This window comes from Neomonachus schauinslandi, chromosome 2 (assembly GCF_002201575.2).
Source record: "Neomonachus schauinslandi chromosome 2, ASM220157v2, whole genome shotgun sequence".
NCBI lineage: Eukaryota > Metazoa > Chordata > Mammalia > Carnivora > Phocidae > Neomonachus > Neomonachus schauinslandi.
The window spans coordinates 81423278-81445439 of NC_058404.1; the positions used below are offsets into that span (position 1 = coordinate 81423278).

Below are 22162 nucleotides of genomic sequence, written 5' to 3' on the forward strand. Positions count from 1 at the left end.
TTAAAAGATTGCTGTGAACAAATAACACCTGATATCACATAAAATATTCTAACCTATGGTTACGGTAAGTTATTAGTCTTATAAAACATGTAAGTTGGGAGTGGTGCACAACTCTTTGCAGAGTCTTAAACAGAAGACATTTAGAAGGGACACCCAATTAATACTTTTTTTTCCTCTCGGAAATTGTATTAAATGTTCTTCCTAAGAAAATGTTTTTAATGGGCATAACAAGATTTTTAACACAAAAAAATACCCTTTTGGGACAAATACAGATTAAGAGCCCTTGGTTAACACTGACAAAGCATTATTGTCAGGTAGCTGATAGAGTACGATTATTTTCAGTATATGAGGCAAATGTACTGAGAAATGCAACACAACCACCACTATCATAAATGCCTACTAGCAGTCCCTGTGGAAGAGAAGGTAAAACAACAACAAAAACACCAGCATAACCCCTCCCACACCCCTCCTCATTGTTTTGACAGTTATTTCTCACTCTTATGGACTTTACCACAAAAAAAAAAAAAAGTAGGTTTATGTAGTTTATCGGATGTGGGTATTGGCTTTGGCCACCGTGTCTACAAGGTAGGAACTGCCGCGCTCCTAATCTCATGCAGTTTATATAAAGACAGGGAAAAGAAGTCACCAAGAAGAAAGTGCCAAGTACTATAAAAGCGCACCAAAAAAGCTATAGTCGTTGAACTGGGAGATTACTTGGGATAACCGAATACACGTTGCTCTATGAGAAAAGTAGAGCGACAACTGCCCATCATTTCTATAAAGAGGGGGAACGGGTAAGAAGGATGCGACTTGATGGCGGCAAAATGCCATGACTCATTCCATAATCACCAGAGAAGCCGTGGAAGAAAAGGCCACGATTTCCTATAATCAAATACGCATGTGTGACAATATGTCCATTTCACTGTGTCAGGGTAAGGATGGGGGAAAAAGAGGATGCTTTAAGTTCTGAAGTTGCCTTCTCTGTCAGCTCTCGGGCAAGAGCGTAGTAAAGGGGGAGTGGAGACGGTGGAGTCTGGATCTCTGAGATGGCATCCAAGTCCATTCTGGTAGCCCCTGCGCGGGTGGCGAGCAACAGTGGCCGAGGTCCAGGTCAGCTGGAGGGGAAGAGCGACGTGCCTCCGAGCCCTCGGCGGTGCCCCCGTTCTGGCGGTTCCAGCTGTGCCTTCCGAGCCGGCTGCCACGCGCCGCTGCGTTCTCCGCCGCCGCCACCGGAGGCCTCACCAAAGGCTCTCAGAGAACATCCCTACAGTCTCTAAATCGTGTGAGGCCGCAGCCAACGGCCAAACTTTCCCTGGCTAGTTACGTACCTGGAGAAAACGATCCCCTCGCGGAGGGGAGCTCAGAGGCCAAATCAGTTCTTCCTTTCACTTCTCACCCACACGGCGTGTTCCTACGGCCACCGGCCAAAATGGCGGTGCTTAGCCACCGCCTCGCGCATGCCTTAGGGACGTAGTGCGCGCGCGCGACAGAGAGCGACAGGCGGAGCCCTGGAGTTGGTCCGGCAAGCCGGCGAGAACTGACGTCATTGTGTTGCGACTCCAACTTAACGTCGTTGGGAAAGCCGGGCTGTCCTGAGTGGGAGTGGCACGGAGCTGCAGGGTATCCTAAAAAGCTGGGTTGCGGCAAGCCGGGTCTGTAAGCTGTAAGTGCGTGGGCTTTTTCCCCCCGATGTGGAGAATGGTTCTAGCGTAAGCAGACGCGTTCTCATCCCCATTCTCAATCCCGTTTTCCGCTCCCGATCTCAAGGCCGCTGGAGAGCGATTGGCCCATTCTAGCATTTCTAGCAGAGGTATCAAGCAGGACCAACAGAGTCTGGTCCAAATACTGCTGGTGATGGCGATCTTTCGTTGGCCTCAACTCATTCTTAAGTGGGTGGCTAGGAACCCAGGCTTTTCCGAGTTCCGTGTTTTATCCACTGGGTGGCGTCCAGTACCAAGTCGGGCAGTTGATTTCTGCTCCAGTGTAGAGATGAGCTATTTTCTTTTCCTCCCTTTTTTTTTTGGTACAGTTTGACGTTTTGGAATGTTTGACAACGACAGGATATTCAGCTTGTAGTGATAGTCACAGGTTTACTTGTCTCATCCTAGTCCTTAGCTTGCAGAAGCAAATACTTAAGCTTATGACTGCACTTATTCATTTATTCATTCAATAAATTGCTAATTGAGCATTTAAGTCTCAGGCCTTTCTGAATTTTACAGTCCAGTGGCTCTACTATTATTTAATGAGTATCAAGTGCTGTGTGGAGATTAGGAAACAACTGAGATCTAAAAGGTGTCAGGGAGATGGTATACTGAACTACTGGGCCAGGTTTATAATAGCATATATAACCATGTTCAGTATCTGTAACTTTGCACTACCTAAGCTGTTTTACATATTGTTCACTACTGGAGATTTTATTTTCATGTCTGCATAGATTTACCAAGATTAACAAAAGAAGTAAATTTTGGGGTTTAGAATGGGTCGTTTATTCACTTCTATGCTTTGAAACAATTTTTCTGACATTATCTTCTACGTCATGTAAATGGAACTTTTGACAACTTGGGAGAAGTGATTTTTCTCTGTATCACTTAATGGGTTATTTAAAATGGAGACCTATATCTCATCAGAGATGATTAGTGATGTTCAGTATCTTTTCATGTTTCTGTTGTGAGATAATCACATTATGCCTGTCAGAATGGCTAGAATCAAAAAGACAAGAAGTAAATGTTAGCAAGGCTGTTGGAGAAAAGGGAACCCTTGTGCACTGTTGGAGGGAACACAAATTGGTGCAACCACTGTGGAAAACAGTATGGAGGTTCTTCAAAAAATTAAAAATAGAATTATCATATAATCCACTAATTCCACTACTGGGTAATTTACCCAAAGAAAACAAAAACACTAATTCAAAAAGGTATATGCACCCGTGCATTTACTGCAGCATTATTTACCCTAGCCAAGATGTGGAAGCAACACAAATGTTCATCAGTAGATAAATAGATAAGGAAGATGTACACACACACAATGAAATATTAGCCATAAAAAAGAATGAGGTCTTGCCATTTGCAACAACATGGGTGGACCTAGAGGGTATAAGACAAAGTGAAATAAATCTGATACAGAAGGACAAATACCATATGATTTCACTAATATGTGAAATGTAAGAAACAAAACAAACAAAAAAATAAACACTTTTTTTTTTTTTAAAGATTTTATTTATTTATTCATGAGAAACAGAGAGAGAGAGAGAGAGGCAGAGGGAGAAGCAGGCTCCCAAGGAGCAGGGAGCCCGATGCGGGACTCGATCCCAGGACTCTGGGATCATGACCTGAGCCAAAGGCAGATGCTTAACCACCTGAGCCACCCAGGCGCCCCAAAATAAACAGACTCTTAAATACAGAGAACAAACTGGTGGTTGCTAGAGGGTAGGTGGGTGGGAGAATGGGTGAAACAGATAAAGGGGATTGTGAGTAGACTTATTGTGGGGCACCTGGCTGGCTCTTTGGTGGAGGGTGGGACTCTTGATCTAGGGATTGTGGGTTTGAGCCCCACGTTGGGTGTAGAGATTACTTAAAAATAAAAATTAAAAAAAAAAAAGAGTAGACTTACTGTGATGAGGACTGAGAAATGTATAGAATTGTTGAATCATATTGTACACCTGAAACTAATATAACACTGTGTTAATTATACTTTAATAAAAAAATAAATTATTGAAGTAAATTTACATCTAAAATAAGTAAAATGGAAACTAATATTTACATATTCCTGGAATAAGAATATTTCAATTTAACTTTTCTACAGAAAAAAAATCATTTGAATTAAGAATTTTTACTCAGAGGGGAGCCTGACTGGCTCGTTTGATGGTGCGTGCAACTCTTGATCTCAGGGTTGTGAGTTTGAGCCCCATGTCAGGTGTAGAGATTACTTAAAAATCTTTATTATTTTTTTTAAGATTTTATTTATTTATTTGACAGAGAGAGACAGAGCACAAGCAGGGGGAGGGGCAGAGTAGGGGGAGAAGCAGGCTCCGCACTGAGCAGGGAGCCCCACATGGGGCTCAATCCCAAGACCCTGGGATCATGACCTGAGTCAAAGGCAGCCGCTTAACTGCCTGAGCCACCCAGGTGCCCCTTAAAAATAAAAGCTTTAAAAAAAAATTTTTTTTTATTCAGGTATAGAATTATACAGCATTATAGAATTATAGATCAAGTTGACCCCTGTTACAGGTAAGGAATAAAACCCAGACCTGCCCAAAGTCTAGGCTAAAGGAGAGGCTGATCCCATGCCCTTTGGCTACTCTACTGTTTTGCACATCTTGTAAGTCATAATATATTTTAGAAACACAAACTGAATTCCCAAGATTTTTTAATTATAGTAATTGAGTTATGTTACCTGCATTTGAGAAATAGATGGTTAATATCAAGGGTATATAAGTGATATATTTTGCTGTTAAATTTTAATTTTTACCCTTTGTAGAAGATGCTCAGATCCTGGTATAATGTGGATATTCTTGTTTTCTACATAGAATATTTAAAAAATGACCACACCAAACAAGACACCTCCTGGTGCTGACCCTAAGCAATTGGAAAGGACTGGAACAGTACGGGAAATTGGGTCACAAGCTGTTTGGTCACTCTCATCTTGTAAACCAGGTAAATCAAAACAAAACAAAAAAGTTGTAGTAACTACTTACAGTTTCCTCGCACACTAGACTGACTTTAATATTCTTCTTGTTTAGATGCTTGATTTTAATGCTAAAATAAATTTGAGTTTTCATTTGTTATATATCTGTTCCCAATTGCTTTACTAATATCCACTTCAGATTTCATAAGGTCTCTTCTTTTATCCTCCTCTATCTCTGCAATGATTTAGTTATTTGGTGAGCATTTTTTGTTGGCTATTTCTCTAGATGGGATAAGTGGGTGATACATTTTTTGAGTGATTTGGCATTCCTAAATAATTTTATTTTACTCTTGGTTGGGATAGAATTTTTGGGTGGCAGTCCTTTTCTCAAAAATTTGTGGGTACTATTTCACCATTTCCTTTTTGTTACAAATAAGAAGGCCTAAGCTTATCTCTCTTTTTTTCTAAGTGACTTGTTCTTTCTTTCTGGAAAGCATTTAAACTTTTTCTATTCTTAAAGTTTAAGACTTTTGCCAGGATATGCCAAGATACTTGTGTATCTTTTCTCATCTGTCTAACTTACAATTTGATGGGCACTTTGAATCTGTAGACTTAAGCTCAGAGGAAGTTTTTTATCTTAAGGAACTTTAATTATAATGTTATTGGTTTAATTGTCACTTTTCCTTTGGAAACTTGTTATTTACACATTAAGACTCCTATAGCAATATTCCCAACCAAACCTCTTTTTTTCCCCTCAAGATTCCTTTAGCTCTCTTTTTATCAGTAATTTTTGAGGTATAATTTATTTACAATAAAACTTGTCCTTTTTAGGTGTATAGTTGTATGAATTTTAACAAACACATATGATCATATAACCACCATCACAATCAAATATAGAATATTTCCATTATCCAAAGAAATTCCCTCATGCCCCTTTGTAGTCAGTCTTCTGCCCCCTTCCTAGCTCCTGACAACCTTTGATCTGTTTTGTATCCCTTTGGTTATGCCTTTCCCAGAGTGTAACACATCATACTGTATGTAGCTTTTTGGCTCTGGCTCATTCACTTAGTATTTGTGATTTTTTCTATGCTGTTATGTATATCAGTAGTTTGTTCCTTTTTATTGCTGATTACTATTCCACTGTATGGATGTACCATAGTTTATCTATTCACCAGTTAATGGATATTTAGGTTTGTGGTAACCAGCTTCCAAAATGGTCCCAGTGATCCTTATCTCCTGGTATTCGTGACCTTCTGTTGACCTCTCCTGCACTGTCAGGATTGGTGTCTGGAACTAGTAGAATATGGCAGAAGTGGTAGCGTGTGATTTCTGAGATTAGATTGATAAAAGACATTGTTACTGTGCCTTGTTCTCGTTTGGATCACTCACTCGGGGAAGCCAGCTGCCATTTTGTGAGGAAACAACGGGCCCTGTGGAAAGGTTTGTGTGGCAAGGAACTCTGGCCTCCTGACAGTAGCCCATGAGGAACTGAGCCCTCTTGTCAACAGCATATGAGCAAGCCATCTTAGAATGGATCCTCCAGCCCCAGTCAAGATTTCAGATAATTCCTTCAGCTAACTTGACTGCAAACTCCTGAACATCCCTGAGCCAAAGTGCTCAATCAAGCTCCTCCCAAATTTCTATCTCATAGAAATTGTGAAATAATGCATGTTTGGTATTTTATTTATTTATTTATTTATTATTTATTTATTTTTTAAGATTTTGTTTATTTATTTATTTGACAGAGAGAAACAGCATGAGAGGGGATAGGGTCAGAGGGAGAAGCAGGCTCCCCGCTGAGCCAGGAGCCCAATGTGGGACTCTATCCCAGGACTCCGGGATCATGACCTGAGCCGAAGGCAGTCGCTTAACCAACTGAGCCACCCAGGCACCCTGCATGTTTGGTATTTTAAACTGCTGTTTTGGGGTAATTGTAATGCAGCGATAGTTAACCAAGATTGCTTCCCATACTAGGTGATTATGGATAGAGCTGCTGTAAGCATTCATGTACACATTTTTGTGTGGACATATGTGTTCTTTTTTGGGGTAAATACTTAGGAGTAAAATTCTGTAGAATTTGTAGGAGTAGAATTTGTTTTTATTTCTTCATTCCCAATCTGTACCTTTTATTTCCTTTTCCTGTCTTACTGTGTTAGGTAAGTCTTCCAATATGATATTGTAGGGGAATGGTGAGGAGGGACATCCTTCTTATTCCTGACCTCAGTGGGAAAGCTCTTAGGTTCTCACCATGAAGTATGGTGTTAGCTGTTGGTTTTTTCATGGATAGATAAAGTTGAGAAGTTTCCTTTCTATTCTTAGTTTGCTGATAAATTCCATGTGAATGGATGTTGGATTTTGTCAAATGCTTTCTCTATTGATACCATATTTTTTTTTTCGTCTTCAGCCTGTTGATATGGAGGATTACATTAATTAATTTTGGAATGTTGAACCAGCTTTGCATGCCTGGAATAAATCCTACTTAGTTGTGGTATATAATTCTCTTTATATATGGTTTCTATTTGCTAGTATTTTCTTGAGGATTTTTGTATTTGTGTTCGTGAGAGATATTGTTCTTTCACTTTCTTTGTAATGTCTTTGTCTGGTTTTGGTATTAGGTAATGCTGCCCTAATGGAATGAGTTAGGAGATATTTCCTCTGTTCTGTTTTCTGGAAGAGACTGTAGAGAATTTGTATTATTTCTTCCTTACATGTTTGATAGAAGTCACTAGTGAAACACCTAGCCCTGATGATTTCTTTTGGAAGGTTATTAATTTTTTTATTCAATTTCTGTAGTAGATGTAGGACTATTCAGATTATCTATTTCTCCTTGTGTGAATTTTGTTGGATTGTGTCTTTCAGGGAATTGGTCCATTTTATTGAAGATATTAAATTTGTGGGAATAGATTGTTTATTATAATACTCTTTTATGTTCCTTTCTATTATCCATGCAATTAGTAGGGATGGCTCCTCTTTTGTTTCTGATATCAGTTATTTGTGTCTTCTCTCTTTTTTTCTTGGTTAGCCAGGCTAGAGGTTTATTGATTTTGATCTTAACCTTTCAAAAAATAGCTTGTGGTTTCAGTGACTTCTTCTCTTTTAACTTACATGTTTTCAGTTTCATTGATTTCTGTTCTGATTTTTATTATTTCTTCTGCTTATTTTGGGTTTAATTTGCTCTCTTTTTTCTTGTTTTTTAAGGTGAAAGCTTAGATTATTGATTCTAAATCTCTCTTCTTTTCTAACATACATACTCCCAAGCTATAAATTTCTCTGTAAGCACTGCTGTCACTGTATTCTACAATTTCTGGTAATTTTAATTTTTTCATTCAGTTTCAAATATTTTACAGTTTCTTTTGATACTTCTTCCTTGATTTGTAAGTTGTTTAATCTCCAAATATTTTGGATTTTCCAGTTATCTTTCCGTTAGTGATTTCTTGTTTAATTCTATTGTGTTCTGAAAGCATATTTTGTGATTTCTATTCTTTTAAATTGTTTATGTATGTTTTATAGGCCAGAATGTGGCCCATTTTTGTGAACATTATACATGAGCATGACAGGAATTGTGTATTCTTAAGAAGCTTGTATATTCTGTTGTCACCGGATAAACTAATCTATAAATGTCAATTTGATCAAGCTGATGGTGCTATTCTGTTCAACTGATTTACTGATTTTCTGCCTGGGATAAAGGCTAAGATTCAGAATTTAAAATTGTTTAGGTATCCTTTTTTTCTTAAGATTTTATTTATTTGACAGAGAGAGATAGCGAGAACAGGAACATAAGCAGGGGGAGTTGGGAGAGGGATAAGGAGGCTTCCCGCCGAGCAGGGAGCCCAAGGCGGGGCTCGATCCCAGGACTCTGGGATCATGATCCGAGCCAAAGGCAGACGCTTAACGACTGAGCCACCCAGGTGCCCCAGGTATCTTGTTTTTGTTTGCCTTGTTATTTTTGGATTTCCTTAGAGACTAATTAAATGGAGTATAAGTTTATAGTTCTTTGGATTGTAATCTCCTGGTATTATATAGGAGCCCTATTGATACCATGGTAAGTTGTAGGGGGAACAGAAGTGTTCTATAATCCTGTGACTAGATCTTAGTCTTTTAGTGGGCCTGTGTCCATGGCTGTGACCTTTACAGGTGCTTCTCACTCCCCCATCCCCTAACTTATGTGAGAGACAGGAAGGCTAGAGGAGTCTAGAGTTGGGTATTTTCCTTCCCCCATGTCAATTAGGCTCTAGTAAAACCCATGTTGGTTAGACTCTAAAGCAGTTTTCCTAGAAGTCAGGTCTTCGTTAAAGAGAGCAGAATGCTCTGGGTGTATTTCACAATGATTACTTTCCCCCCTCCCTCTGCAGGAAGCACTGGAGAATTTTCTTGGATCTTTACCCTGAAGGGAACCTGATGGGGCTCCTAGGTAAAATTCATGAAAAGGTAAAGCTCTTCCTAAGGTAGGGCTTGTAGGAGTTTTTATCTCAACCTCGTCCATAGTCAGTGGCCAGCAATTAGTCAGTTAGCAATTACTCTTTAAGTTTTCCTACCAGTTGCTGCTTCTGGTAAGCTGTGATTCTCTATATTCACCTGTTTCTTCAGTTTCCTGGGTGGTGGTTTGCCCTGTGACCTCAATTCTGTGTTGGACCTAAGAAGTATTATTGGTTTTCATTTAGTTAGCTTTTTTGTTGTTGTTGTGAGGATGAGAGTGATATTTTCCAAGTTCTTTACGTATCAGACTGGAAGCTGGAAGTTTTTCCTTTTCCTTTTAAACTGTATATATATCTTTATATTTGAAGTGGATTTCTTATAGACAGCATCGGGTCTTGGTTTTTAATTTAATCTGATGTTCTTTATCTTTTCATTGGGAGTGTTTAGATCATTTATACTTTATGTATTGATGCTATTAGATTTAATACTACTGTCTTGGAATTTGTTTTCTTTTTTTCTTGTTGATTTTTTTTTCCTCTCTTTCTCTGTTTTTGGATATACTCAGTATGTTTTATGATTCTGTTTTATCTCCACTGTTGACTTAATGGTTATATATCCTTTTTGAAATTTTTGAGTGGTTGCCTTAAGGATTACAATATGTATCTTTAATTATCACAGTTTACCTTCAAGTAGTAGTACACCACCATAGATATGGTGTATGAATCCTTCAGCAGTGTACTTCCAGTTTCTCCACCCAGTCCTTTATGCCATTTGTGTCATACATTTTATTTTTGGATATTTTAAGCTGCAGAATATATTGTTGCTATTTTTGTTTTAAATGGTAAATTATCGTTTGGAGCAATTAAAAATTAAAAAAATACTTTTTATGTTTACATTTTTTTTTTCAATTTTTGGAACTTAATTTCTTTGAATAGACCCAATTCTTCTATCTGGTATCATATTCCTCCTACCTGAAGAACTTTTTTTTTTTTTTTAAGATTTTTTATTTATTTGTCAGAGGGGAGAGAGCACAAGCAGGGAGAATGGCAGGTAGAGGGAGAAGCAGGATCCCTGACGTGGGACTTGATTCCAGGATTCCAGGATCATGACCTGAGCCGAAGGCAGACGCTTAATGACTGAGCCATCCAGGCGCCCCTGTTTTTTATTTTTTTTAAAGATTTTATTTATTTATTTTAGAGAGAGCGAGCGAGCAAGCGAGCATGTGCGCTAAAGTAGGGGGAGATGCAGAGGGAGAGAAAGAATCTCAAAAAGATTTGGCGCTGAGTGCAAAGCCTGACATGGGGCTTGATCTCACGACCCTGAGATCATGACCTGAGCCACAATCCAGAGTCGGACACTTGACTGACTGAGCCACCCAGTCGCCCTAGTCATACTTATTTAAAGTCCCTGTCCAGTAGTTCCAACATTTGGGTCATATCTGAGTGTATTTCTATTGATTGCCTTGTCTTTTGGTAATGTTTGCGTTTCTTGTATGTTTAAGTGTTATAATCTTTTATTGAAAGCCAAATATCTTGTTGGTAGATACTGGGAGGAATGGATGTTACATTTTGAAATGCGTACCTCTTTTCTACTATCAGCCCTTTATTAGGAATTGACCTGTTTTTTTTGTTTTGTTTTCTTTTGTTTTTTGGTTTGTTTACCTTCAGTATCTCACAGGGTTCAAATTTGTCTGAATATGTCCAGTGCTTATGATGGGGGCTATTGTGCCAGAGGAGGTGTTTTTTTGTTTTGTTTTTGTTTTAATTCCAGTTAGTTAACATATAGTGTAATATTAGTTTCAGGTGTACAGTATAGTGATTCAACACTTCCATATATCACCTGGTGTTCATCACAACAAGCACACTCCTTAATTCCTGTCACCTATTTCACCCCTCCCCCACACCCCCTCCCCTCTGGTAACCATCAGTTTGTTCTCTGTAGTTAAGAGTGTTTCTTGGTTTGCCACTCGCTCTCTTTTTTTCCCCTTTTGCTTGTTTGTATTTTTTCTTAAATTCCACGTATGTGTGAATTCATATGGTATTTGTCTTTCTCTGACTGACTTAATGTCATTTAGCATAATACTCTCTAGCTCTATCCATGGTAGTTGCAAATGTCAAGATTTCATTTTTTTGGGCGCCTGGGTGGCTCAGTTGGTTAAGCGACTGCCTTCGGCTCAGGTCATGATCCTGGAGTCCCGGGATCGAGTCCCGCATCGGGCTCCCTGCTCAGCAGGGGGTCTGCTTCTCCCTCTGCCCTCTTCCTTCTCGTGCTCTCTGTCTCTCATTCTCTCTGTCTCAAATAAATAAATAAAATCTTTAAAAAAAAAAAAAATCACCTGCTCTGCTGACTGAACCAGCCAGGTGCTTTAAAAAAAAAAAAAAAAAAAGATTTCATTTTTTTATGGCTCAGTAGTATTCCATTTTGTGTGTGTATGTGTGTGTGTGTGTATATATATATACACACACACACACACAGACACCACATCTTTTTTTTTTTAAAGATTTTATTTGAGAGAGAGAGAGAGAGCACACATGCACACAAGCAGGGGAGGAGCAGAGGGAGAGGGAGAAGCAGGCTTCCCGCTGAGCAGGGAGCCCGATGCGGGACTCGATCCCTGGACTTTGGGATCATGACCTGAGCAGAAGGCAGACGCTTAACCGACTGAGCCACCCAGGCACTCCGACACCACATCTTTATCCATTCATCAGCTTATGGACACTTGGGCTGTTTCCATAATTTGGCTATTGTAGGTAATGCTACTATAAACATTGGAGTGCATATATCCCTTTGAATTAGTATTTTTTTCTTTGGATAAATACCTAGTAGTGCAATTGCTGGATCAAAGGGTAGTTCTATTTTTAATTTTTTTGAGGAACTTCCATACTGTTTTCCCCAGTGGCTGCATCAGTTTGCATTCCCACCAACAGTGCAGAAGGGTTCCCCTTTTTCCACATCCTTTCCAATACCTCTTATTTCTTGTGTTGTTGATTTTAGCCATTCTGACAGGTATGAGGTGATATTTCATTGTAGTTTTGATTTGTATTTCCCTGATGATCAGTGACATTGAGCATCTTTCATGTGTCTCTTGGCTACCTATACGTCTTCTTTGGAAAAGTGTCTATTCATGTCTTCTGCCCGTTTTTAATTGGATTATTCATTTTTGGGTGTTGAATTTACAAGTTCTTTACATATTTTGGATAGTAACCATTTATCTGATATGTTATTTGCAAATATCTTCTCCCATTCTGTAGATGTGTTGATTTTAGTTGTGTTGATTGTTGTGTTGTGTTTAGTTGCATTGATTGTTTCCTTCGCTGTGCAGAAGCTTTTTATTTTGATGAAGTCCCAATAGTTTATTTTTGCTTTTGTTTCCCTTGCCTCAGGAGACATATCTAGAAGGAAGTTGCTATGGTTGATGTCAAAGAGGTTACTGCCTGTGTTCTCCAACCAGAGGAGTTTTTTTTAGTGTTCCTTTATTTTCAGTTTTCAGCTATCTCTGTACGCCTGTGCTTCAGAGTGTGTCTCTCCATGCTTTTGCCTTGCCTTCAGCAGTAGAATGCTGTGCCTTGTCACTCAGTGCAAGGGATGAGAGGCAGGGCTTCTCTGTTTTCCTGGTCCAGCTATGATCTTAGCCCTTGTGTGCCTGGCCTCTAAGGTAGGGCTTTCTCATTGTTTTGGTCCCTCCTACCTATGATAGCCAAACTCTGCCTTGGATCTGTGGCTGGTCTTTTGTGGGAGAATTTTCTGCTCTATCTCTCCCTCCCCCCCCCCCCCCCCCCCCCCCCCCCCCCGAGGAAGGACTGTTTCCTGCATCTACCCCAGGTATAGAGGGTTTTTTCTTTTAATGTTCTCCCAGCAAAGAAGGGTCGGTCTGTCCTGGAGTCAGTAGGTTTGATGTTCATCCTCTAGCAGCTTAAGTTCTTTGTTCTGTTGGAGAGAAGGGTTTGGGAAGGAGGATGGGTCTTTTTGCTTTTCCTGCAGTTGTGGTCAGTTCCTTTCTTCTTGTATCTACCACTGAAGTACACTTTCTAGTCTCCTGCTCTCCTCCAAATCTTTCTGTTCCATATACAGTGAAGGCCCTTGGAAAAGAGTCTGAGAGTCAATGTGAGTTCCCCTTATATTTGGGACTACCAGGGTTGCTGTACTTTTATGCTAGCCCACACTTGTCCTTTAACAGTTTGTTTAGCAAGTTCTACCTAATGTCTTATGTGTTTATTTGGCCACTGTTCCTTCCTCCCGTGCTCTACCACAATTGGGACAGGCTATATATCGTTTTTCTCCTGAGGTTCAGAGTTGCCCCTTCTTGCATTTTAGGCTTTTTGGTTGCTGTATTTTTTCAAGCTCTTGTGTTTTCAAGAAAAATTATGAGTTTGTGGTTTATCTAGCCTCTTCTAGTTTGAATGGGAGTGATGCCTTTTTCCACCTTCCTACATCCTGGACTGCTTCAGAAGTTTCTAATATTCTTTATACTATAAAATAGTTCTGTGAATTTGCTCAATTTGAACACCTCCCATTGCTTGATCTAGTAGCATAATTCAGCTGGTGCCTTACGGTATTAGTAATGGGGTATAAATCAGTGTCAGTTCATATCCTTTTATGCTATGGATTTTGCAGAGGGCAGCATATCACTGGCTCCCTGAAGATGCCCCACAGCTCTGACATCTTGGAGGTACAGAATCGAACAGTAGTTCCCACTGCCATTAGAGTGGTGGGATCACTACAAAATGTGTTAAGTATGAAAGTCATGCAGTTCATCAATATTATGTCATACATTGTACTTCCATCACCTTGGGTCCCTCAGTGAACTATCATTAGGTGATTATCATTTTATACAAAAAGTGAATGACTGCTCTTTATTAATGAGAAACAGGATGAGAAGGTTGTTTAACCTTTCCTTCTCTATGCTCAGATATTTTTCTTTTCTAGGCAGCAGATAATTGCTGAAGTCTGTAACACTGTTAGAGAGTAAAAGATAAAAAAGAATCTTTACTATCGAGTTCACAATCTAGTGGAGGAATTATAGCTTTAAACTAGTCATTATTATGCAGTGTAATAATTTATAACTATTATTTAGTGCTTACTAAATGACAGGTCCTGTTCTAAGTACTTTATATGTGTATGCAGTACATATTGTTATTTTTATCATTTTCTAAATGAGACAACTGTAATACAGAAAGATTAAGTAATTTGGCAATGATCACATAATTAGTGGGAATGCTGTGACTCAAGGCAGTCAGGTGAAGCAAGGTTAGAGGTAAAGAAATCATTTAGAGGACATGCAATAATTCAGGTGAGAAGTGATGTAAGGAAGACTTTTAATAAACTTTCAAAATGTTAATAACTGTTTGTTGGAGGTACAAATTTACTTGCCTGCTACAGTGTGGTAGGTGGTATAGAGCTTTGCAAAATTATTCTGTCTTTGGAAATAGTGGTTCAATATTTCACTCAGATTAAAGTTGGAATGTATTTAGTAGATTCAGCTTAGTTGAAGACACATCACAAAACAATTCCACAATTCAGCACAATTGTCAGTCTCTGTCCAAGAGACTGGAAAAACTAAAGGTCAGGTTTGTGTGACTGCTAGCATTATAACAGAGTCTTATTACAGTAACTTAATCATTTAATTTCATAAGCACTAAATTCATATCATGTTGGGAAACAAAATTAGGGGACAAATAGGTAAATCTTCTGTGTTTGACTCCATATTTGATACTTTATAAGCCAACAAAAATAAGGATTTGGTGAGGCTGTATTTTGTGAACATCTGATCCATGACATATTTTCCACTCGATTCATATATTTTACCAAGACATTGCTTTTATGAATTAATTTTGAGAGGCATATTTGGATGCTGTAAGTTCTGTTTTTCTTAAAAAAAAATCACTAAATTTTAATTTTTTTAAGTTCATGCCATAACTGACAATTGTGATCATTGAGTAACTTTCTGGTTAAATAGCAATATATGCTTTGGAGAAATAAAACAGCAATATAATAAATAGATCAAGAAAGGCTTCTCTTGGAAAATGAAATTTGTGCTGAGATGTAAATGTTAAGAAGAATCCACTGTTCAAAGAATTCAGAGAAGAACCTTGCTGACACAGGAAACAGCTAGTTCAAAGGCTCTAAGCTAAATGGTTTGGAATGTTTGAGTTTCAGAAAGAAGTCTAGTGTGGCTAGAGGATGGCAGGTAAGGAGGAGATGTGGTAGAACATGAGTTTGGAGACATAATAAGACATGGGCCAAATTATGAATTCTGGTAGAATTTGGATTTGAAGTACAATTTTATCTGAAGTACAAACAGGTGCCACTGGAGATGTTAAGCAGGAAAGAGAGATGATCTGATACAGAGGTTTTTTTTTTTTTTAATTTCTATGGCAGAATTTATTGATTTACTTATTTATTTTTTGAGGGGGAAGGGGCAGAGAGGGAGAGGGAGAATCTTTTTTTGTTGTAACAAAAAAGATTTTTCTTAAAAAAATCACTATGGCCACTGAGAATAATGACTGGTGGGAGAGTAATGGTGTAGACCAGTGGAGGAAAGACTAGTACAGTAACTTGTGTCAGATGATGTTGATTTGGAATAAGCTGATGATGGTTGATATGGAGAGAGATGATGGCTTTGAGATGTATTTTTAGAGGTGGAAAAATCATGACTTACTAAAGGAAAGGAAAGATTCAAGGCTGACTCTTAGGTGTCTGGCTGAATAACTCGGTATTATTTCCTAAGTTGAGAAAGTGAGGTGGGGGGAAATAAATGGGTTTTGGTTCAAAAAAAAGTTGTGATTCAGATACATTAATTTTGAGATTAGCATTCTAGTGTAGGCAATTGAGTATAGAAGCTTGGAGCTCTGGGGAAAGGTCTGGGGTGGAGATACAAAGTTGAGGGTTATCAATATATTGATGATATTCTGAGCCTCGGGACTGGATTGACTCCCCTGAGGAGAGATTGTATTCAGAAAAAAGAGTAAAGTCTCAGGGCACTTCAAGATGTAGAGATCTGGCAGAGCAGCAGGAATAAGAATCAGCAAAGGGAACTAAGAAGTAGCTGCTCAACTAGTTGGAAAACTAGGAGAGTGGGAGATCATGGATAGAAGAGAACACAGTGTATCAAGAAGTTAGTTAATTCTTCATCTCTTTTTTTTTTCTTTCTTTTTTCTTAAATTGAAGTGTCCTTGACATGCAGTGTTATACTAGTTTCAGGTATACACCATAATGTTTCGACAGTTCTGTATATTACACGATGCTCACTTCGATAAGTGCAGTTACCATCTGTCACCATACAACGTTATTACAGTATTATTGACTACATTCCCTATGCTTTACTTTAATTTTACCCATGAGATCATGACCTGAGCCGAAATCACAAGTCAGATTCTTAACTGACTGAGCCATTTAGGTGCACCCCCCCTTTTTTTGACGAGTCTTGCTAAAGGTTTGTCAATTTTGTATCTTTTTAGAGAACCAGCTCTTAATTTCATTGATCTATTGTTTTTTAGCCCATTTCATTTATTTCTGCTTTGCCCTTTATTATTTCTTTCCTTCCACTGACTTTGGGCTTTGTTTTCTTTTTTTAGTTCCTTTAGATTTAAGATTAGATTGTTTGAGACTTGTTTCTTGAGGCAGGCCCATATCTTTGTAAAGTCACCTTTTAGCTGCTGTTGCCATGTCCCAAATATTTTGAACTGCTGTGTTTCCATTTTTGTCTCCAGGTATTTTTTGATTTCCTCTTTGATTTCTTTGTTGATCTATTGGTGGTTTAGTAGCATGTTGTTTAGCCTTCATGTGTTTGTGTGTATTTCTTCATTTCTTTATTATAGCACTTAACACTTTATATTGTAATTTATCCAATTAAGTTCCTCAGTGCTGGCCAGTAGAACATATTGGACTGTACAGTGAGGTAGGTGCTAGCTATGTGTGAGTACTTTAAAGGTGACTAGTGTTACTGAGAAATCAAATTTTAAATTTTATTTATTTTTAATTAGTTTAAATGTAAATAGTCACAGCATAGATAGTGCATTAGATAGATGAACTCCTCCACAGAGACCGCATGTTCTCTATCTTTGTGTCTTCAGAGTAAAGGCAATGCCCTAGTTATAATAATGCCTTAGCAAGTGTGAGGGATTTGTGTTAAAAGATATGTTTTAGGTGGCAATGGCTGTTTTACTCCTAAAGGCAATCTAAGCTGGGCTAGTCAAATTTATCTCATATATTGATGTGTTAGTCAGCTCTTGCTTCACTAATGGTGTGTAACAAACAACCCTAATCTCTCAGTGCTATATTATAACAAGAGAACTTATTTTTTGCTTGGTTATGACTTGGCTCTAGGTTGTGAATTGGGTCCAGGCCTGCTCCATGTGTTCAGGCATGATGTCTTAGTGGGGTGCCAAAATTTAAAAGGCCAAGCCAGACCTTGCAAGCACATTTAAAACCTCTGTTTGGGGGGGCCTGGGTGGCTTGGTCAGTTGAGTGTTCAGCTTTTGATTTTGGCTTAGGTCATGATCTCGGGGTCCTGGGATGAGCCCTACCTCAAGCTCCAAGCCCAGTTCAGAGTCTCCTTGTCCCTCTCTTTCCCTCTGCTTCTCCCCCAATTCATGCTCTCCCTCTCTCTCTCAGTTTCTCTCTCTCTCTCTCAAATAAATAAATAAAATCTTTAAAAATAAATTAAATTAAACCACTGTTTGTGTCACATTCATTCACATCGTGTTGACCAAAACAAGTCATGATTAAGCTCCAGTATGATGAGTGCAGAATCAGTTTCTTCCCATGGAGGAGGGGTAGAGAAGGGTGGATATTTACTAAGCAATAACAGTAACCATAGGTGAATGCTGGTTTTCTTTTCCTTAGAGAAGTGGTTCTCATCTGGGGATGATTTTGCCCCATAGGAGACATTTGGTAATGTCTGTAGATGTTTTTGATTGATACAACTGCTGGCATGGGGAGGATTGTGACTGACAGCTAGTGGATAGAGGCCAAAGATGCTGCTAAATACCCTATAATGCACAGGGTATCCCCTGCGCCTGAAAGAATTATCCAGTGCACACTATCATTAATGCCCAGGTTGAGAAGACTTGCCATAAAATAGTAGTTCTAAAATTTTAGCATGCATCAGAATCATCTATAGGATTTATTAAAATACAGACTCTCAAAGGGGTTAACTCTGAAAGTTTCTGATGTAGTTCTAGAATTCCTAACAAGTTCCCAGATGACAGTGATGCGGCTGGTCCAAGGACCATACTGTGAGAACCACCGCTTTAAGAATCAGTACATCATACAAAAGTTTTTTTCTGGATAATATCATTTGTGTGCATTATCATGGTACCTGTTAAAGCACTTATCACAAATTGGTCTTTTAGTTTTTTCGTTTGGACTAGAAGAATCGAGGTATAATACTGAGTGGGAAGCTTTGGAAAAGAAGTTTACTCTATGAGTCATGGCATTGGCACATAAACAGATGTTTGTAAAATGTTCTGTTTGTGAGATATATTTTGAAGAAGTAGAAGCTGATAATCATACTTAGTACTCCAGAGGTAAAGATTTAGACTGATTGGTTCTTGATGAGATTGCAGAGATTGCACCTACTTAGTTGTACTGTTGTAGTTTCCTAAGCAGTATCTTAGAAACAAATTTAAAATGATTAGTCTTGAGTTACAGGACATCTCTTATTCTGGGTAAGTTATTCAGGTTTTTTGTTTAATGTTTATTTTGCTTGTTAAGAACAAACACCATCTTACGAAATTCTTTGAGCTCACACAGGTAAAACTGTGAAATGAAGAGAAAGAAAAACTAGCTAAATAGCTAAAATAAAGTTAGTGTCAAAAGGTCTTTTAATCATAGAACATTTAATGGTGGAGCTCTTAAGGAAGAGTCGTATAACTGAGTTATCTTCTGTTAGGGAACTCATAAGCTGGTAAGAAGAAAAAGGTATTTAAAACTTAAGAACTCTTTATATTGGTAGCAAAACAACTTTTTATCTTATAACTTGCAGAAATAAATATTCTGGATTAGCCCTAAAAATAATGTATAAAGAAAGAATAGAAGCATGGTCTAAGGTAGCACTGTCAATAGGAGTATAATGCAAGTTGCATGTGTAATTTGAATTTTTCTAGTAGCTACATTAAAAAGGATAAATTGGTGAAATTAGTTGTAATATGTTTTTAATCCAATATAAGTAGACTTATTATTAATGAGATATTTTGTATTTCTTACTAGTCTTTAAAAACCAATGTGTATAGCAAATCTAAAGTTGAACTAGCTATATTTCAAGTGTTCAGTAGCCACATGTGGCTAGTGGCTACCATATTGTACAGCGCAGATCCAAGAGTTACAGAGTGAGTAATGGAGGAGCTCAGTTTTTATATTTTAAGAAGATTTTCTTTGGGGCAATAGAAAGCTATTTTTCGAACATTTGCTCTGGTCACTGTCTGAATTCAGACCATCATCACTTGCAATGGCTTACCATGGCATTCTCCCTTCCTGACATTGAAGAATCTATCTGAAGACCCCGATCTGATTATTTCCTGATCATATGACTTACCTACTAAAAATTCTTCAGTAGGTTGGTGTATTTTTCAAGACAATTTATACTTCATCTCTTAGTGCACTAGAGTCTGTATGATCTGACTCCTTTCATATGTCTCTGACTCATTTCCTGATTTAATCCAAAGTGTATAGCCTTAGCTCCCAAAAGGACCTACCTTTGTTTCCTATAGATTCCACTTTTCTTTTCCCATGCCATTACATGTTTTTCTCTTTACTGAATGCTCTTTAACCTTGCTCTTCTACCTCTTTACCTAGCTAACTCCTATTAGTACTTCAGAATACAATGCAAAAATTATTTTCTCTGGGAAGACCCCCCTCATTCACTAGTATATACTGTAAAGGCAGCATGTGCAAATTTAAGATACAAATCGCAGACTGGGGAGAGCATATTTGGATCACGTGGAACAGACATGGGGTTAATATCTATAATAGTAGAAGAGTTATAAAGCAATAAAAAGACCAAAGTACAGTGAAAATATAGGAGATTATGAATAGGTATTTTCTATGAGAAAAAATAAAAATGATCAATGAAAGTTTGAAATAAAATTTTTCACCTATCAGGTTAGTATATACGTGAAAGAATGATTGCATTTTAACATGAGTACACAGCAGAGCTGTCCAACAGAAATTAATGCAAACCACATATGTAATTTAAAATTATCTAGTACCCATATTAAAATTAAAAAAGTTACAATTAACTTCCATTATTTTGTCTCAGTATGTCCAAAATGATTTCAATATCTAATCAATATAAAAACTTATTAAATAGGGGTGCCTGGGTGGCTCAGTCGTTAAGCATCTGCCTTCGGCTCAGGTCATGATCCCAGGGTCCTGGGATTGAGCCCCGCATCCGGTTCCCTGCTCAGCGGGAAGCCTGCTTCTCCCTCTTCCACTCCCCCTGCTTGTGTTCCCTCTCTCACTGTCTTTCTCTCTGTCAAATAAATAAATAAAATCTTAAAAAAAAAACTTATTAAATAGATACTTAATATCTTTATACTATGTCTTCAAAACCTAATGTAAAGATTTCAGAATACCCTAATTTTTACTGGTTACATAGAGGAATAGGTGTTTTTGTACATTATCGGTGAAGATGCATTTTGGAGGAAAATTTGGCGATATTTATCAAATTAAAAATTTAAATGACCCAGGGTTCTATTCCTAGAAATCCATCCTCCAGAAATACTAATACGCCCTTGAAGATTATAGATAGGTAGATGTTTACTGCAGTGTTGTTTTAACAGGAAAACATTGGAAACAGCCTAAATGTCCTCTAGGGTTTTCGTTAAATAATTATGATATTTCCAGACAGCGAGATACTGTATAACTTTTAAAAAATGTGGGAGCTGTTTAGGTTAACTGAGTTTTTATATGGGTTAAATAAATATTAACATAATATAATCATGTAAGATACTTAGAATGTGTCTGGCACATAGTAAATGTGATATCAGTGTTTGCTGCTATTATTATTAATTATTATTGATATTGAAGAATCTTCTAGATATGTTAAGTGAAAAAGAAATGCAAAGTGTAGAACTTTGTGAGGTATGCCATTATTTATGTAGAGGGGGAAAAAAGAATATATATGCATTTGCATATATATGTGTACAGTATTTGTGAAACAGTATGTAAAAAACTGATAACACTGATTATATTTGGAGAGGGAAACTAGATAGTGGGAGGGGGAATAGAGACTTTTCACAATGTTCTTTTTTCTACCTTCGGAATTTGATCCATGATGAATATAGTACTTAGTGAAAAAATTAAAATGTAAATTAAATTTATTTCTCTTAAATATTTTTGAGAAATCCATACTTTACCATTAAGTTATTTCCATAATTAGTATGCATTATAATGATTTTAATCAAGAAAAAACAATACGGGATATTTTTACTTCGGTTATGTAGAATGGCTAGATGATATGAGATTCTGGGCAAATTTAATTTTTGATTAATCAGAAACACTTGGTTTCAAAATGTGTATGACTTTTGAAAATATTTCTAAGTTGTCCTTTTTGTTGCCATAGAAAGATATATGGCATATTGGACTTAATAAAATCTGATGTTGCAGGACATGAGGATCATTCTTACTACCACCTTGTAGAAAGTGTAAAAAACTGGGTTTGAATACGTGCTGTCTTTAGAGTATATTTAGAAGACGTTCTTTAAAAATTAAAGCCAACAACCAAGAACACTTGCCCTAATATAAACTTTTGTGTGCATATTCTAAGAGTTGAGGTCTGGTGAAGAGGATGGAAGAATTCTAGTTAATTTAAATTTTACAGTATTGACCATCCTGTCTATCACATTTTCTAGACAAATGTGAATGGTAATTTTATATTTGGAATATATAGCTCTTTCTTGTTCTTGAGAACTTACTGTTACTTGTGTTTTAGGATTTGGAGTGGATCAATTACGAGATGACAATCTTGAGACTTACTGGCAATCAGATGGCTCCCAGCCTCATTTAGTAAACATCCAATTCAGGTAATACATTTTTGGATTTTTTGATTTGTGTAGGTTAAGTGGACAAAGTGATCTATTTTATTTACATAAAGTTGAAAGAAATATAGAAATTATAGCGAAATGCA

At 37.6% G+C, this 22162-nt stretch overlaps 2 protein-coding genes across 3 annotated transcripts in view; one reads left to right on the forward strand and one right to left on the reverse strand.

The window, feature by feature from the left end:
- ABCE1 (ATP binding cassette subfamily E member 1) overlaps window positions 1-1497 on the reverse strand; it is a 31213-nt gene extending 29716 nt beyond the window's left edge. The window contains exon 1 of the mRNA XM_021679315.1: window positions 1329-1497. The gene's annotated coding sequence lies outside the window, so the exon portion shown is untranslated. The remainder of the gene's footprint in view (window positions 1-1328) is intronic.
- Window positions 1498-1552: 55 nt separating this feature from the next.
- Window positions 1553-22162, forward strand: part of ANAPC10 (anaphase promoting complex subunit 10) — a 254833-nt gene continuing 234223 nt past the window's right edge. Inside the window, exons 1-3 of one of the 2 annotated variants that reach the window (XM_021679318.1) lie at window positions 1553-1663; window positions 4523-4649; window positions 21968-22058. In XM_021679318.1, coding sequence (XP_021534993.1) covers window positions 4535-4649; window positions 21968-22058 — 206 coding nt within the window. In that variant the 5' untranslated portion in view covers window positions 1553-1663; window positions 4523-4534. The remainder of the gene's footprint in view (window positions 1664-4522; window positions 4650-21967; window positions 22059-22162) is intronic. The other variant, XM_021679317.1, reaches the window with a different exon arrangement.